At 52.3% G+C, this 18,326-nt stretch overlaps 2 protein-coding genes across 6 annotated transcripts in view; one reads left to right on the forward strand and one right to left on the reverse strand.

Moving 5' to 3' along the window:
* Nucleotides 1-18,326, reverse strand: part of LBHD2 (LBH domain containing 2) — a 151,720-nt gene that overhangs the window by 17,429 nt on the left and 115,965 nt on the right. The gene's annotated exons all lie outside the window — the stretch shown is intronic.
* Nucleotides 14,806-18,326, forward strand: part of CDC42BPB (CDC42 binding protein kinase beta) — a 135,733-nt gene continuing 132,212 nt past the window's right edge. For 2 of the 5 annotated variants that reach the window (XM_050798354.1, XM_050798356.1), the window contains exon 1: nucleotides 14,806-15,382. In XM_050798354.1, the coding sequence (XP_050654311.1) occupies nucleotides 15,208-15,382 (175 nt within the window). In that variant the 5' untranslated portion in view covers nucleotides 14,806-15,207. The remainder of the gene's footprint in view (nucleotides 15,383-18,326) is intronic. The other 3 variants (XM_050798355.1, XM_050798357.1, XM_050798353.1) reach the window with 2 other exon arrangements.

Genomic DNA, 18,326 nt, shown 5'->3' on the forward strand with positions numbered 1-18,326 from the left:
CCCCTGGCGGGTTTCTGGGCAGGAGAGAGAGGTGGACAGAGTCAGCCTTGGGGAAGATGCCTCTGGCAGCCCAGGGAAGCTGGGCGAGGCCGCTGGGGAGGGGAGTGCAGTGGTGCTCAGACGGGTTGCGCAGGCTGTGCTGGGCAGCGCCTCCAGCCTCTCACCTTGCGTCATGTCATCAGCTGCTGCCTGTTAACACCACAGAGGGCTGTCTGTACATTCTGTCCCCAGTGTGACTGCGGGCTGCACCCGCAACCTCCATGAAACCTCACAAGGATGACTACAGATGCTCCTCTTCCCCTTAGAAGGAGGTCACAGAGTCAGTGGGTGAGCCCTCTCCCAGCCCACAGGGCGTCTCAGGCGGGCCCTGCTGGCTTCACTGCTCTTCGATGCAGGGAACATTCTTGGCTGCAGTGGAGCGTTGCCCTGAAGGACATTTGCGAGGGGATCAGGAGGGCAGGGCTTGTGGCCAGGGTTAGACCAGGGTGCCCAGAAGCGAGAGGCAGCAGGCTCAGAGAGGACAGTGTAGGCCTGGCAGAGCTGCCAGCCCCAGGGCTGGCCCCACCCACGGCTAGAAGGAAGAAGTGAAGGCCTCAGAGACTGGAACGCAGAGCAAACTGTGTCGCTGACTCTTGGCTGTCTGGACAGGACAGTGACTTTTGGACGGGGTCACTGCCCGGGGCCATGCAGCAGGGAAGGAGCTGGGAGATAAAAACCCTCTGCTGTCTCCTCCCTCCCTCCCGACCTCCATCAGGACTTCCAGGAGCTGACCCCAAGTGCAAACCAGAGGGCCGAGGCCGACGGTGCCCACACAGGCTGCCTCCCAGGCACAGAGCCAGGAGAGAGGTGGCAGTGGCCCTGAGGACATTGGAAGATGTGGTACATGGGTGGTGACAGCTGTGCTGCTGCCAGCTCCTTCCTGCACCAGCCCTGGTGGACCCCCCATTGGGCTCTTTCCAAATAGACGCACCTGGACTCACCCTAATTTGAGGGTGCCAGCTCTTTCCTGCTGGGACCCTGGTTGACAGCAAAGTTTTAAGCCTGCATACAGGGCCACTGGCCCACAGTCCAGCTCTGCTCTGAGGCTGTCCCCAGCCTGGCTCCCCTCTCCCGGGTCCTGGTGGGGTCTACAGGACCGGCCTCCTGGCTCTCTGAGACTATGCACGTGTCCCTGGCTACTTGGGCCTCCAGGATAATGACTCCCCTGACTCCCTGGCCGCCACCACCACTGCAGAGTAGAAGAAAGAGGAGGAGAGAGGCTGTCGCCCTCCCCTACCCCACCACCTGATGCACCCGGCCACCTTCCAGATGGCCCCCCACCTCCCGCAGCACTTACGGCCCCTCGCATCCCCTCCTGTCCCCCTCATCACAGGCTCTCTGCCTCCTTCCATCTCACAGACACTTCTGTGGGCACTCTCTTTGTGTCTGGCCCTGGCAGGGTATTGGCCCTTGACCTTCAATTGCTTGACCTTCAATGTGGTCAGCATGGATGTTGAGAATGAGGAGGAGAAACACCGTTCAGAAGAGCTGCAGAGTTAGGCAGCAGGAAACCCTAGGAACCAATGCCAGGGTCACCATGGCCGTGGGCCTGGAGACTCCTCCATGCTGGGCAGGGAAGGGGAACTGCAGAGACTCCCACCTATGAGGCCCAGCCGTGCTCGTCCAGGCCTGTAGGGCTGGCCCTGCGCACCACCCCAGCATCCCACGGCAGCCACCTTCGGCTCCCATCTGTGCCCTGAGCTTTGCTGTGCCTGGAAGGCTGCACAGGGCTGCCTCCTCCTGGCTGTTTGCATCTCCCTAAAAAGTCGCCGCTGGAGAGAGGCTTCCTAGCCTCCCCCATCTGTAAGGCAGGCACCCCTCACACACCAGTTACACCGTCCACTGTTCTTGCAACCCTCATCCCTCTCCGAAATTCTCTTTTACTCCCCTGTGTCCTGGTGAACGCGGCCTGTTGCCCCTAGACCAGAAGGGACACCCTGGAGTCCTCAGCACCCAGAACCGTGCATGCCGTGGGTGGCCAGCCACGCTGGGTTGCTGGAACGAGTGGCCCTGCCTCACGTCTTTAGTGCTACCTGGCTTCCATGTTATAGATACACCATAATTTGTTTACCTATTTGTCTATCAATGGACACTTAGGCTATCTTTATTTTTATTTTATTTTTATTTATTTTTGTTTATTTATTTATTTGTTTGTTTACTTATTTTATTTTTTGAGATGGAGTCTCGCTCTGTCGCCATCTCGGCTCACTGCAACCTCCACCTGCCCGGGTTCATGCCATTCTCCTGCCTCAGCCTCCCGAGTAGCTGGGACTAGAGGTGCCTGCCACCACGCCCAGCTAATTTTTTTGTGTTTTTAGTAGAGACAGAGTTTCACCGTGTTAGCCAGGATGGTCTTGATCTCCTGACCTTGTGATCTGCCCGCCTCAGCCTCCCAAAGTGAGCTACCACGCCTGGCCTTTATTATGTTTTTTGAGAAGGAGTCTCGCTCTGTTGCCCAGGCTGGAGTATAGTGGCTCAATCTCGGCTCATTGCAACCTCTGCTTCCTGGGTTCAAGCGATTCTTCTGTCTCAGCCTCCTGAGTTGCTGGGACTACAGGAGCACGCCACCACGCCTGGCTAATTTATATATATATATTTTAGTAGAGACAGGGTTTCACCGTATTGGCCTGGCTGATTTCAAACTCCTGACCTCGTGATCTGCCTGCCTCAGCCTCCTGAAGTGCTGGGATTACAGGCGTGAGCCACTGCGCCTGGCCTAAGCTTTCATTTTTAAAACCAGGAGCACTGCAATGAGTGTCACTGTGCATGTTGTGTCTTAGGCAGTCCCAGAAGGGCTCACACTGACACAGGGGATGGAGGAGAGGATGAGAGAGGCCACCTTGCCAAGGTGTGGGCAGGGTGCCAGCACGTCAGGCAGGGAGGGAGCTGTTTCCACCTTTGGGTCCTCTGAGGACGGCAGGAGGGAAGAGTGGCCGGATCCTGGAGAGAAAAGCTCCGAGGAGAGGGACCCCAGACTTCAGTAGAAAGACGTGGCCAAGGCGCAGCTCCCAGGGAAATCTGGGGAACAAGTACTCCCCCCCTCTCCCCCAGCTCCCAGCCACATGCCAGAGCCCCCACTGGCCAAACCCAGCAGTTGGAGGACCAGGTGGCCTGTGGGCGCAGCCCATCTGGGATACAGAGCAGGGTGAAGAGTGGGTGTGGAGGGGCAAAGGCAGCTATCCAGCAGCTATCCACCCTGCTGCCCTTTGGTCTCCACGCTTGCCCTGCATCTCCAGCACCCAGGGCACATGACGTCCCGTCACCCTCAACTGTGTGTGCACCAACCTGAGGCTAAGAGCCGGGCACTGCCAGCCTCTTCAATGAGGTGACAGGGGGTGGGAATGGGCAGGAGGGAAGCAACCTGCCAACGGATGCCCCTGAGCCACACTGCCCAGGCCACGTTCCTCAGCCGCCATTCCATGGCCTCTCCCCTCGGCTGGCTCCTCAGCAACACTTTTTTTTCTCTCTCTTTTGAGACAGGGTCTTACTCTGTCCCCCAGGCTGGAGTGCAGTGGTGCGATCACGACTCACTGCAGCCTCCACCTCCCAGGCTCAGGTGATCCTCCCACCTCAGCCTTCCTAGGTTCAAGCAATTCTCCGGCCTCAGCCTCTCGAGTGGCTGGGATTACAGGCACTCGCCACCATGCCTGGCTAATTTTTGTGTTTTTAGTAGAGATGGGGTTTCACTATGTTGGTCAGGCTGGTCTTGAACTCCTGACCTCATGATCTGCCCGCCTTGGCCTCCCAAAGTGCTGGGATTACAGGCGTGAGCCACGGTACCTGGCTAATTTTTGTATTTTTTTGAGAACGGGGTCTCCCTATGTTGCTCAATCTGGTCTCTAACTCCTGGGCTCAAGTGATCTGCCTCCCTCAGCCTCCCAAAGTGCTAAGATTACAGGTGTGAGCCACCGTGCCTGGCCAGCACTTTTTTCTTTTTTTAAAGCCTTGGTGGGATAGCCAAACTTTTCTTCCTTCAGAATCTGATTCCTTTATTTCTTGTCTTTAATGAGCTCCCTTCCCTTTTCCTGATAATAAAAAATATTAAGCAAGAAGTACAGTCACAGCTGGGTGTGGTGGCTCATGCCTGTAATCCCAGCACTTTGGGAGACCAAGGCAGGCGGATCACTTGAGCCTAGGAGTTTGGGACTAGCGTGGGCAAAATGGTGAAACTCCAACTCTACAAAAAAATGCAACAACAACAACAACAAAAAAGCCAAGTATGGTGGTGCATACCAGTAGTCCCAGCTACTTGAAAAGGGGCGGGGGTGGGGTGTCGGTGCTAAGTCGGGAGGATCACTTGAGCCGGGAAGGTCAGGGATGCAGTGAGCCAAGATTGTGCCACTGCACTCCAGCCTGGGTGACAGAGCAAGACCCTTTCTCAAAAAAAAAAAAAAAAAAAGAAAGAAAAAGAAAAAAAGAAAGTACAGTCATGCGTCACTTAGTGGCAGGTATGCATTCTGAGAAATGTGTCATCAGGCAATGTTGTTGCGTGGACATCACAGAGTGAGCTTACAAACTTAGACGGGACACGCCCAGCCTGTACGATACAGGCTCTTACTCTTAGGCTGCAAACCTGTGCAGCATGTTTCTGTACTGAACACTGTAGGCAACTGTATCCCAACGGCAAGAATTTGTGTCTCTAAACATAGAAGGGGTCCAGTAAAAACATAATATTATAATCTTATGGGACTACTGTCATGTATGCGGTAGTCACTGACCAAAACATCATTATGTGGTGCATGACTGTGGTAAGTCACGCCTTGCCTCAGTGTGAGAATCGATTCAATGCAAACTCCCTCTGAGGATGAGGATTGTCATCCCAGCCAGCACAGTGATCCCTTGTCTGCCTGTTGGTTCAGTGGCACGAGGAACCGGAAATTGCCAGTAGGGGGAGGGGCAGTTCCACCATAATCCATCGAAACCATGACTGTGTTTCCTGATGGAAACATTTTCCTGGACACTGGCCCAAGGTCACACACAGGAAGGAAGGCAAAATTCCTCCAGTATGTTATTTGGTGTAGTAATGGGAAGGGCCCCTCCTGCCCCCACTGCTCAGTTCCTGGACCCATGCATTCAGGGTATCGGGGGATGGTACCACATACCATTTGCTGGCTTGAGGCACACACCACACCCTGTAGGATGGTACCTTAACCTCACAGGCTATTGGCTTTCATCTGGCACCTTAACTGCATCTTCTGCAGACGATTCCTCCATTCTCTCAAACCAGCTGCTTCTGGGTGATGGGGTGCATGGTAAATTCAGGGAATTTCACAGCCATGAACTCTCCGGCATACTGCCTTCAACGTGAAATGAGTCCCTCAGTCCAAAGTGATGGTGTTTGAGATGCCATGATGATGGATAAATAAAGCGCTGTCCGAGTTCACACATGGTAGTGCTGAGAGAAGTATGTGGCTGGAAAAACAAGTCCTTACCTAAAACATGCGAGGATAAATCACTGCCCTTTCCGTGATGGAAGGGGTCCAATGTCATCAAGCTGGCCACCAGCAACTGTACCTTGTGGGAACGGCACCACATTAGGAGCTCAGGGTGGGTCCCTGCTGTGAGGGTTGGGCACTCAGCCATATGGATACCAAATCAGCCTCGGTGAGGAAAGGTCATGCTTCTGAGCCCCTACATAGCTTCCCTCTCTGCTGCCTCAGTCATCTGTCCACAGGCTCTTTGAGCAGCACTGGGGAAGGGGAGGGAGGAGGCCAATGGATGTCCTCAGAAGAGGCCGTCTTGTCTGCCTGGGTACTGAGAGCCTCCTCTGCAGTAAGTGCCCGTGAATGAATGAGCATTCATTCCTATGGGTACTCTGTGTCCATTCTGAGAAATCCATCCCCTTGCCTGTCCGGAAGACCACCTGGAACATTTTAGTCAAGTCTCTAATTGTCCAGCCAACCCATTAGCTAGAGCCTGTGAATCACTGGACAAGTTTTGTCTTCTGCAAGGATTTTTCTTCAATGCTGACTTTCTGGGCCTCTCCTATGTCTGTAAAGCACTAGACGTCTACCTCTAATGGAAGCTAGCACTCCAGGCAGAAAAAATTTCGGACCAGACCCACTTTTTCATCTTCTGTTGACTGATCACAAAGTATTCTCCATGAAGGCATAGCTGCAGGTTAAGAATGTTGCAGGGCCGGGCGCGGTGGCTCATGCCTGTAATCCCAGCATTTTGGGAGGCTGAGGTGGGTGGATCACTTGAGGCCAGGAGTTCGAGACCAACCTGACCAACATGGTAAAACCCTGTCTCTACTAAAAATACAAAAGTTAGCTGGGTGTGGTAGTACATGCCTGTAATTCCAGCTGCTCGAGAGGCTGAGGCATGAGAATTGCTTGAACCTGGGAGGTGGAGGTTGTAGTGAGTCAAGAGCACATCACTGCACTCCAGCCTGGGTGACAGAGCAAGACTCCATCTCAAAAAGAAAAAAAAAAAAAGAAATGTTGCAAAATGGCTGGGCACAGTGGCTCATGCTTGGGAGGCCAAGGTGGGTGGATTACCTGAGGTTGACTCAAGACCAGCCTGGCCAACACGGTGAAACCCCATCTCTATTAAAAATACAAAAATTAGCCAGGTGTGGTGGTGCATGCCTGTAATCCCAGTACTTGGGAGGCTGAGGCGGGAGAATCCTTGAACCCAGGAGGCAGAGGTCTCAGTGAGCCGAGATTGAGTCTTTGCATTACAGCCTGGATGACAGAGCAAGACTCTGTCTCAAAAACAAAACAAAACAAACAAACAAACAAAAAACCAAAAAGAAAACAAATGTTGCAAAACAGTAGGAGCAAATACTGTTAAGAGTCTAAGGCACCTACTCAGGAAGTTTACTTGTTCCTCCTGGAAATGTTTGGGCCTACTCTCATCTTACAATGGAATGCTGCTGGGTGTGTGTGTGTGTGTGTGTGTGTGTGTGTGTGTGTGTGTGTGTGTATTTTTTTTTTTTTTGTGACAGAGTCTTGCTTTGTCACCCAGGTTGGAGTGCAGTGGCATGATCTTGGCTCACTGCAATCTTCGCCTCCTGGATTCAAGCAATTCTCCTGCCTTGGCCTCCTTCCCAAGTAGCTGGGACTACAGGTGCGCACCACCATGCCCTGCTAATTTTTGTATTTTTAGTAGAGATAGGGTTTTGCCATGTTGGACAGGCTGGTCTCGAACTTCTGACTTCAGGTGATCCACCCACCTCAGCCTCCTGTAGTGCTGGGATTACAGGTGTGAGCCACCACACCCGGCCACATATCTAGTTTTATGAGTCAGTGGATAAGATAGCATTTGCTTTTTGATGGCCAAACAGCTTGGGTCACATAGTTTCTTGGTATCCCTGGCCGAAGATTCAGTTTATATTAAGACCCAGTAGTAAGCCAGTAGCTGCCTCTGAAATGAAGAAAACGTGTTGGCAGAAGTAAGCATGCATTCCAGCCTGGGCAACAGAGCGAGACTCTGTCTCAAAAATACATATAAATAAATAAATAAAGATGTTGTTTCAATGTCTTCTCACTTAGTGGTTTCCAATAAGAAATTTGGTGTCACCCTTATCTCTGTTTCCCTGTATGTAATGTGTTTTATTTCTCGGGTATGTTTGTTTTTTTGTTTTGTTTTGTTTCTTTCTTTTTTTTTTTTTTGAGACAGAGTCTTGCTCTGTCGCCCAGGCTGGGGTGCATGGTGCAGCATGACTCACTGCAGCCTTGAACTCCTGAACTGAAGCCATCCTCCCATCTCAGCCTCCAGAGTAGCTGGAGTTACAGGTGTGTACCACCACGCTTGGCTAATTACTGTCCTTTGATGCCTGATTTCCAGTGTCATGAAAATCCTTGTTTTAGGTGATTTGTCCATTTTCTTTCTCTCTCTCTCTCTTTTTTTCTTTCTTCTTTTTTTTTTTTTAATCTATCATTGTTTCAGGTAAGAGAGTAAATCTGGTCCCGATCACACCATCTAAGCTAGAAGCAGAAATTAATTTCCTTTTTCTTTTTGAGGCAGAGTCTTGCTTGCTCTGTCACCCAGGCTGGAATGCGGTGGTGTGATCTTGGCTCACTACAGCCTCTGCCTCCTGGGCTCAAGTGATGCTTCCACCTCAGCCTCCGAAGTAGCTGGGACCATAGCCACACACCACTACACCTGGCCAATTTTTGCATTTTTTTTTTTTTTGAGACGGAGTCTCGCTCTGTTGCCCAGGCTGGAGTGCAGTGGCCGGATCTCAGCTCACTGCGAGCTCCGCCTCCCGGGTTTACGCCATTCTCCTGCCTCGGCCTCCCGAGTAGCTGGGACTACAGGCGACCACCACCTTGCCCGGCTAGTTTTTTGTGTTTTTTTGGTAGAGATGGGGTTTCACCACGTTAGTCAGGATGGTCTCGATCTCCTGACCTCGTGATGCGCCCGTCTCGGCCTCCCAAAGTGCTGGGATTACAGGCTTGAGCCACCGCACCCAGCCCAATTTTTGCATTTTTATAGAGATGGTGTTTTGCCATGTTGCCTGGGCTGATCTCGAACTCCTGAGCTCAAGCAATCCGCCCGCCTTGGCCTCCCAAAATGTCGAGATTAACAGGCATGAGCCACTACACCTGGCCAAGAAAAAAAGGAAAATTTATTGTTTCATTTAACCAGATCTCTCTCTCATTTTGCTCTCTTTCTCTAACGGGTGTTGTGGCTGTTGATCTTAAGTCTCACCATCACAGCTTGTGTTGTAAAGCAAGCATCAGCAAGCTACGGGTCTGCAGGCCAAATTTAGCCCGCTGCTTGTTTTGTAAATAAAGTTTTACTGGCACACAGTCATGCTCATTTTTTTCTATAATGTCTATGGCTGCTTTCTTGCTATAATGGTAGATGCAGAGACTGTAGGGTTCACAAAACCCGAAACATTTACTGTCTGGTCTTTTACAGAAAAAGTTTACCCACCCCTGGTCTAAAGGAAGGGATAAGAAGCTCCCCCAGTTTTAGTATGAAACATTCTTTTTACTTTTTATTTTATTTATTACTATTATTATTTTTGAGATGGAGTTTTATTCTGTTGCCCAGGCTGGAATGCACTGGTACAATCTCTGCTCACTGCACCCTCTGCTTCCCGGGTTCAAGTGATTCTCCTGCCTCAGCCTCCCAAGTAGCCAGGATTACAGGCATGCGCCACCACACCCAGCTAATTTTTATATTTTTAGTAGACACAGGATTTCACCATGTTGGCCAGGCTGGTCTTAAACTCCTGATCTCAAGTGATCCACCCGCCTCGGCCTCCCGAAGTGCCTCCCAAACCAAGGATTACAGGCATGAGCCACTGCGCCTGGCCTTCTTTTTAATTTTAATTTTATTTTTATTTTTGAGATGGAGTCTCGCTCTGTCACCCAGGCTGGAGTGCAGTGGCACCATCTTGGCTCACTGCAACCTCCGCCTCCTGGGTTCAAGTGATTCTCCTGCCTCATTCTCCCAAGTAGCTGAGATTACAGGTGTGCACAACCATGCCCAGCTAATTTTTTATTCTTATTTTTTGTATTTTTAGTAGAGACGAAGTTTCACCATTTTGGTCAGGCTGGTTTCGAACTCCTGACCTCCAATGATCTGCCCGCCTCAGCCTCCCAAAATGCTGGGATTACATGTGTGAGCCACCACGCCCAGCCAGTATAAAACATTCTAAATAAGTTATCTGCTGAGGGAGCAAGACGTTTGAGACTAGGGGTTCAAGACCAACCAGGGCATCATAGCAAGACCCCTTCTCTAAAAAAATTTTTTTAAATTAGCTATATGTGGTGGCATATACCTGTAGTCCCCACTACTCTGGAGGCTGAGATGGGAGAATTGCTTGAGCCTAGCAGTTCGGGGCTGCAGTGAGCTATGATTTTGTCAAGGCACTTCAGCCTGGATGACAGAGCAAGACCCTGTCTCTAAAAAATAGATGAATAAATACATAAATAAGTTCTCTGATTGGCCTGGCTTCAGTCACATGATGACTGAAGGGGGATGAAGTGCTGACTAGGGTCTTGGGTCACATGTGGTGCCAGCCCCTCTAGAATCCTATGATCAGAGTGGAGCTGGAGCGGAGACTCACAGGGCATGGTGTTCAGGAGACAGAGAGAGTGAGGGCAGACCGATACAAGGACTGTCCACCAAAGGGACAATGACCTTTGGCGTACATTTGTAAATGTATAAGAACAGTACATGGAAATTTCCAGGAGGCAAGAAGAGAGAGCAGATGTGGACTTCTCAAATGCTATGTCAGATCGCCACGTGTAGATTGTCAAGGGAAATGTGTGGGAATCTGTCCCACACTCAGGAATAAAAGATGAGAGTGGAAGAGAAGGTTTGGTGAGGTGATCCTGCCCAGGGACACAGAGGACGGGCCCTCCTTCCTTCACTTTAAGCCTGTGAGGGGGGCTTCCAAGGGATTTCTCAGAGAGCTCAATATTTGGTATTCCATTTGGAGGGCACAGTGGCCTAGGGGTTGGCTCCTAGCCAGGAAGGAGGGGCTTACGTGCTGTTTCGGAGGCAGAGCTGTGCTGCTGTGCTGGGATCCACCTGTTCACTAACGTTGGGGCGAGAAGTGTGCCAGTGTTTCCTGAGGACAGATGTGAGCTGGGTGGATGAGCAAGCATGAGACCCATGGAGCCATTGAGGTCTTGTCCAAGAGTCCCTCAGGAAGAGCAGAGGGCCCCTCCCCTCCACAGTCACCAGGTAAGCACCCACCCAGTGGCACACCTGCTTGGGTTAAGGGGACTTCAGGAGACAAAGCAGTAGGGAACCACCAAGGAGCCCATGAATGTTCCCAGGAGAGAGAGGGTCAGCTTTACCCTCTGCCAATCCAGATGGGATTGGAGCCCTTCCCCACTTCTCCCTTCCCGGTGGTGGCTCTAGATGGGCAGAAGGGGGCTGAGCGAGCCAAGGGAGGTTTGGGGAAGAAGGAGATGGCACCAGGCACAGCCCCCTTTCCCCTTGCTCATCTCAGGTCCTAAGGGGTCCAAGGGGGAAGATTTAAAGTTAAGGCCAGAGGTTTAGCTCTGCAAATCTCAACATTCTGATTTCTGAACCAATTTATTATTTCTGGCTTGAAGTAGCTGTAGAGTGCGTACATTTTAGGTTACTGGGGATAAGACTATGCTTAGTCTGGGGTTGGTGTGTTGCAAAGACCAGAAATTCACTGGAGCCAGTCAAGTAGAAGTTTATTGTGAGGATATAGCAGAAGTTCACAGGTGCCTGAGGACACATACAGCTGGGCTTCCCTGGCCTAGGGGCCAAGAGCCAGGACCCATGGTTGCTCCATCTGTCAGCTGGTCATAGAGTCCCTGGCTTCTGAAATACTCATTCTAATGTATGATAGCAGCACCTCCTATGAGCCAAGCACTGTTTTCAGTGTTCCCTGGGTATCAACTCATTCAATCCCCTCCCAAACTCACTGAAATGCCGAGGTCAGTCCTATTATTCCGCCTTTACATCTGAGACTGAGGCACAAAAACATTTCTAGTCCAGGCTAGGAGGCAAGACCCCCACATACCCATTGTATCAAGTGCCGAGAAGGAAACCTGCAGGGCGAACTGGGGCCTGATCTCGCCCAGAGAGTTAGGTAAGGCTGCCCTGAAGAGGCCATGTGGAAAGAGAGATTTGGTTAAGTGGACAAAGTGGAGGCAGTGTGGGAGGGGCATCCCAGGCAGAGGGGCAGGCAAGTGCGAAGGCCGGGAGGCAGGAAGGAGTAGGGACCACTGAGGAGCAGCAAGGAGATCAGGGAGACTGGAGTCAGAGGCTGAAGAGACATGGCGGAGAACAGGGTGGGAGGGCTGGGCAGGCCAGGCAGAGCCTGTGGTATCAGGAGATGGGAGCACATTGTCTACATCCAGTCACCTGTGAGGATACAGTTAAAACTTACACAGGGACAGGATGAAAGATGGAGATCTGGCCAGGCACAGTGGCTCACACCTGTAATCCCAGCACTTTGGGAGCCTGAGGCAGGTGGGTCATGAGGTTAGGAGCTCGAGACCAGCCTGGCCAAAATGGTGAAACCTTGTCTCTACTAAAACTACAAAAAAATTAACCAGGCATGGTGGCAGGTGCCTGTAGTCCCAGCCACTAGGGAGGCTGAGGCAGGAGAATCACTTGAACCCAGAAGGCGGAGGTTGCAGTGAGCCAAGATCATGCCATTGCACTCCAGCCTGGGCGACAAGAGCAAGACTCTGTTTCAAAAATAAAAACAAAAGAAAGAAAAAGAAAAGAAAGAAAAAAAGAGGCCAGATATCTACAAATGCAGATATCTGGCTATTCTACTGGTAAAGAATTTGGTCTCTGGTAATCCCAGAAGTTTGGGAGACCAAGGCAGGTGGATCACTTAGGTCAGGAGTTCAAGACCCTCCTGGCCAACATGGCAAAACCCCTTCTCTGCTAAAAATACAAAAAAAAAATTAGCCAAGAGTAGTGGCACACACCTGTAATCCCAGCTGCTTGGGAGGCTGGGGCAGGAGCATCGCTTGAACCCAAGAAGCAGAGGTTGCAGTGAGCCGAGATCACACCACTGCATTCCAGCCTGGGCGACAGTGGGAGACTCTGTCTCAAAAAAAAAAAAAAAAAAAAAAACTTTGGTGTCTATTCTAAAACCAGTGGGAAGTCTTTGATTTTGAGCCAGGTGATCTGCTCAGACTTTTTAAAACAACTTTTAATTAAGGTTTCATACACATACAGTAACATGCAAATATTTAGAATAGTTTGATGAATTTATACACTTTTACAGACCCACATTACAAGATGGCTCTGATGAAGATACAGAATGTACCCAGCCCCCCAGAGGCCTCTCCTTGTGTCTGCTTCCAGTTCATACCCCAAAGGCGACCAGTACTCGCACCTCTAACACCAGATTGTTTTCACCTGCCTTTAAGAAATGAAGGTATTGGCCGGGCGCGGTGGCTCAAGCCTGTAATCCCAGCACTTTGGGAGGCCGAGACGGGCGGATCATGAGGTCAGGAGATCGAGACCATCCTGGCTGACACGGTGAAACCCCGTCTCTACTAAAAAAAAAATACAAAAAAAAAAAAAAAAAAAAAAAAACTAGCCGGGCGTGATGGCGGCGCCTGTAGTCCCAGCTACTCGGGAGGCTGAGGCAGGAGAATGGCGTGAACCCGGGATGTGGAGCTTGCAGTGAGCCGAGATCTGGCCACTGCACTCCAGCCTGGGCGGCAGAGCGAGACTCCGTCTCAAAAAAAAAAAAAAAAAAAAAAGAAATGAAGGTATTATATACATATTCACACAGTGACATGCACTGATCTTAAGAAGACAATTTGAAGAATGTTTACTTATGTGTACTCCCATGTAACTACTACCCAAATCCAGGCATAGAACATTACCAGCAGCCCAGAAGGTTCCTCGCCCTGTTCCGGTCAACAACTCCGGCATAGGCAGCCACTCTTCTTCTTCTTCTTCTTATTATTAAGGCGGAGTCTCGCTCTGTTGCCCATGCTGAAGTGCAGTGGAGCGATCTTGGCTCACTGCAACCTTCGCCTCCCGGGTTCAAGCAATTCTCCTGCCTTAGCCGCTCGAGTAGCTGGGACTACAGGCGCGCGCCACCACGCCCGGCTAATTTTTTGTATTTTAGTAGAGACGGGGTGTCACCGTGTTGCCCAGGCTGGTCTCGAACTCCTGAGCTCAGGCAATCCGCCCCCTCGGCTTATCAAAGTGCTGGGATTACAGGTGTGAGCCACCGCGCCGGGCCCTTTCCTGTTTTTAGCTCCAGAGATTAGTTATGCTTCAGGCTCCCTTAGCCTCCGGCTTCAAACCCCTATCTGCCCCTTCATCGGCTCCACCCCTTCCCCTGTACTCGCGCGCCCCAGAAGCTCTCACCCACCCCCACGATTTCGGTGACCTTCCGCAAGCTTCAGAATAGCCCCTCCTCTCCTGACGCCAAGGGTTTTTTGGGGTGGGGGGTATCTCCATCAACCTCCCTCCCCCAGCCACCCAAATTAACCAACAATCTTAGTAAATACAGCGACTCGCCAGGCAAACCCAGCCTGGAGACAAATATCCGCCCCGCAACCAAACCGTCACACCCAGGTATTGGTCTGCAGGGAGGGCTGGACAGTGGAAACTGAAACCCTCTGCAAGCCATCACGAATCCACCGGGCACTGGGGACGCTGGCTCCCGCCTTGGCAGCAGCCCCCACAAGCCTGGGCCCTGACCCCACACCGTCTGGGCTTCGATCTCTCGTCGGTAAAGTCAGGGGTAGGACCCGAGTCTTCTAGGACCAATTCGAGCTGGGACAAGCCGTTTTAAATAGCCCCGCCGAGGCCATCAGAGCTGCGCCTGCCGGGCGGCCCTCGACACCCACCTCGGCCGGGCCGGTCCGAGACCCCAGGCAACATGGGCCCGCGGGGACTGTGGGACGGGGCCCGACGGCCTGAGATCGCGATTCTGCTTCTTCGATACTTGGGGTCGTCTTCGGCCCCAGGATCCGCAACGCGCGCGGTCGGACCCCAAACACCGAGGGAACCGGGTCCGCTGGGCGAAGGCGCACACGCCCACCGGGGCGCGCTCTGCGCATGCGCGGACCCCGCAATCTCGGCGGCGCACTCGCCCCGCCCGTCCCCCCCGCGCCGCTCCCCGGGCCCGGCCCTGCCTTCCCAGCATCCCGGCTCCCTACGGCAAGCGGCGAGGCCCGAGCCCGCCGGGAGCTGGGAGCCGGGCGCGGGGCGGGGCGGCGCGCTGAGGTCAGCGCGGCAGTGGCCGGCCCCGCAGTGGTTGGCTGCGCCGGTGCTGGCCGCGCCCTGGTTGGCTGCGGGCCGCGGGGCTGGGCCGCCGGGTCGGGGCTGGGGTCGGGGCTCGGGCGCCGGCCGGGCTTGCGCAGCGCTAGGCTCCTCGCCGCTCCTAGTCTGCGGCGGCGGCGGCGGCGGGGAGGGCGCGGCCGCAGGCGGGGCTGAGGGCGGTGGACGGCGGGGGCGCGGCGAGGCGGGGGCGGGCCGCCCGAGCGGGGAGGGCGGCGGCACCGAGGGGAGGAGAGCGGCCCATGGACCCGCGGGGCCCGGCGCCCCAGACTCTGCGCCGCCGGGACGGAGCCCAAGATGTCGGCCTAGGCCGGGGCGCGACGACGCGGACGGGGCGGCGAGGAGGCGCCGCTGCTGCCGGGGCTCGCGGCCGCCGAGCCCCCGAGGGCGCGCCCTGACGGACTGGCCGAGCGGGCTGCGAGAGGCCGGCGCGTCGGGAGCGGGCCGCGCGGCACCATGTCGGCCAAGGTGCGGCTCAAGAAGCTGGAGCAGCTGCTCCTGGACGGGCCCTGGCGCAACGAGAGCGCCCTGAGCGTGGAGACGCTGCTTGACGTGCTCGTCTGCCTGTACACCGAGTGCAGCCACTCGGCCCTGCGCCGCGACAAGTACGTGGCCGAGTTCCTCGAGTGGGGTAAGTGCACGCCGGCCGGGCCGGACCTGCGGCCCTGCGACCCCTGCGCCCCCTCCCGCGCACCCCCACGCCCGCCCGGGCAGACCCTGCCGCCCTCCTGCCCACCCAGCCGGTGGGCTTCGCCTCCTCTCCCCCCGGCAGCGCCCCCGGGCCCGCTGCCCATCTTTCTCCAGCCGCTCCGTGCGTCCTCGTCCCTCCGCTAGCTCTTCATCCCTCATTGCCCTCCCCAGCCTGGACATCCGCGTTCGATCGTCCCGCCCCCTCATCCTGCCCCTCGGAGCCACATCCTACGTTCCCACTCCCACCCCCTCCCCCCTGCCGGGCCCTCGCCCTAGCCGCTTCCTAGATCCACCCTCCGAGTCTGGATATCATTTCCTGCAGCACTCCCTGGGATATCCGCCCCCGCCCCCGCCCCTGCACCTCGCCTTTGGGGTCCAGAGGCAGCGTGGAATTAGTTCGCTTTCCCCACCCCACGCTCCTCTGCGTTGTGGGGGCAGCTGGGTGTGCTTTCTGCATCTGCCTCGCCCACTGCCCCATGGGACCCCCTTGCATCTCCAGCGAGCCCAGCACTAACGGCCCCTCCTGGGTGACAGCCTGTCTACATCCCCTTGTTGGCCATAGCCTGAACACCCACTTTGCTGTAACACCTTCAAGGGGATTTTAAGGTTAAGGCTTTATTTTAAATAAACCGTGCAAGAGGACTTTTTTTTGTTTCTTTTTAAATTCCAATTCTGCTAGACCTTTGTGATATTTGGAGGGGTAGTTGGAGCTATCACTTAAAAACTTTCTCATCTGATTTTTGCATGCCTTCTCTAGTTAGTTCGGGATCTGTGTTTTAATCATTGGTCAGCTAACCGATTATGCTTTTTTAGGACAGAAATTTGGTTAAACCATTTAACGATAATTAGGATCCTAAAGACAGGTAAAAGCGCAGAGTGAAACCGTTTTGCTTCATCTCTCCCTAACAGCGGTGTGCTGTCAAGACCCTCAGACTATCTCACCTAAAACCACTGAGTAGGAGGAGGAAATGCGTATGTTCAGGCCAGACCTATGAAAACCTTATCCTTGGGTCATTTGCGTCACTGGGCTAGGACTGTTCAGTTTGAACCAGTAATTTCTAATCTTTGGGGCTGATAAAGCTGATATTTATACGAAGAAACAAATGAAAGTGTTCCACAGTGAGGCCTCCTGCTCTGCCAGATTGGTAACTGGAATTTGGAATTTTGTTTACAAATAAAATTTAAGTTGCAGTATTCTTTAGAGGGCTTCTATTGAGTTGCTCTGTAGTGAAATGTTACACACTATCTTGTGAGAGCAGCAGTAGAAAGAGGCCCTGAGATCAAGGACAGCCTGTGATGCTTTATTTCCGTGGGAACTACCGTTCTTGGTTAGTTATAGTATCAGTAAATTAAGAATATTTACATTCTAGCATCCTTTGTCAGTGACATGATTTCCAACTGAATAATTAATTGACTTCACCATTGCTTTGAAAGTGAGTTCTTTGGTGCATGTTAAAATCTGAATATTTTGTTTCCAGTTTCTTTCCTTTTTTTTGGAGACGGAGTCTTGCTCTGTTGCCCCCGCTGGAGTGCAGTGGCACGATCTCGGGTCACTGCAACCTCCACCTCCTGGGTCCAAGTAATTCTCCTGCCTCAAACTCCTGAGTAGCTGGAACTACAGGCACGCGCCTCCATGCCTGGCTAATTTTTGTATTTTTAGTAGAGATGGGGTTTCACGGTGTTGGCCAGGCTGGTCTCGTACTCCTGACCTCAGGTGATCCACCTGCCTCGGCCTCCCAAAGTGCTGGGATTACAGGCGTGAGCCACTGCATCCAGCTTGTTTACCGTTCCTTTCTGATCACTCGATGTTGAAACCCACACAGTTCCACTGTCAGGTTCAACTTGGTGCACCACCTGTGAGTGTGACTGGGAGGAGGAAACAGAGAGAAAGTTGGTTTTGCTGGGAAGGTGTTGTCCCACTGGCCTCTGCCCTGGTTCCCAGAAGGAGATTAGTCTGAGGGCTGGGGCCCTGTGGGCCGTTGTGCAGCCGCCTCTCTCCACCAGGCATTACTGGTGGGTTTCCCTGGAGGAAGCTCTTCTCAGCAGGTGTGGAGGTCACATTTTATGAGATCTGACCTTTCCAAATCTAAACAGGAACTGTGTGCTATAACATAGACATGTTTTCAAAGTTATATTTTGGCTCTTTGGAAATTGTGATTACAAACTACATTATTCTCTTAGGAACTCAGTTTGCACAAAAGTATAAATTTTCAGTTATAGAGAAGAATGAACTTAGAAGGTGGTGTTTTAATGAAATATCAATATATTTTACAAGTATTTAAACTCATTTATGTTAACATATACATCATTGTAACTCTAAAGTGGTGTATTTCTAGTTAACGTGTGTGCAGTTAGTATTTAATGTTGCTTGGAATTGCCTAGTTGTTTCGATTGGAAAGCACAGAATAATGCTTTTGAATAAAACTGTTTATAGAGCAATATTAGGTACTCTAACTTTCAATTACTTCTGCTCAGGAAACACATATAGGCTGTCAGTGAGTGTACTGTTCAGTTTTTGGATTCACCACTCCATGACATTTGAAACCTCTGATACATCGATTTCTGTCATGTGGAAAAGCCAACCTTTCCCCACTTCCCAAATCTTGCCAGGTATCTAATGACAATTGTGGAGAATTCTTGGAACTTAAGGAAGAAAAGTAGCTGATTCAGCCCAGATTTGGAGGCTTAATGAGGAAATTTGGAAAGTATAGGTAGTAAACTTTTTAAGTTTTAAAGGAAGATTGTGGCCTGGTGTGGTGGCTCATGCCTGTAATCCCAGCACTTTGGGAGGCCAAGGTGGAGGATTGGTTGAGCCCAGGAGGACAAGACCAGCCTGAGCAACCTGACAAAACCCAGTCTCTATAATAAATGTAAAAATAAAATGT

The sequence above is a fragment of the Macaca thibetana genome, chromosome 7 (genome assembly GCF_024542745.1).
Source record: "Macaca thibetana thibetana isolate TM-01 chromosome 7, ASM2454274v1, whole genome shotgun sequence".
Lineage (NCBI taxonomy): Eukaryota > Metazoa > Chordata > Mammalia > Primates > Cercopithecidae > Macaca > Macaca thibetana.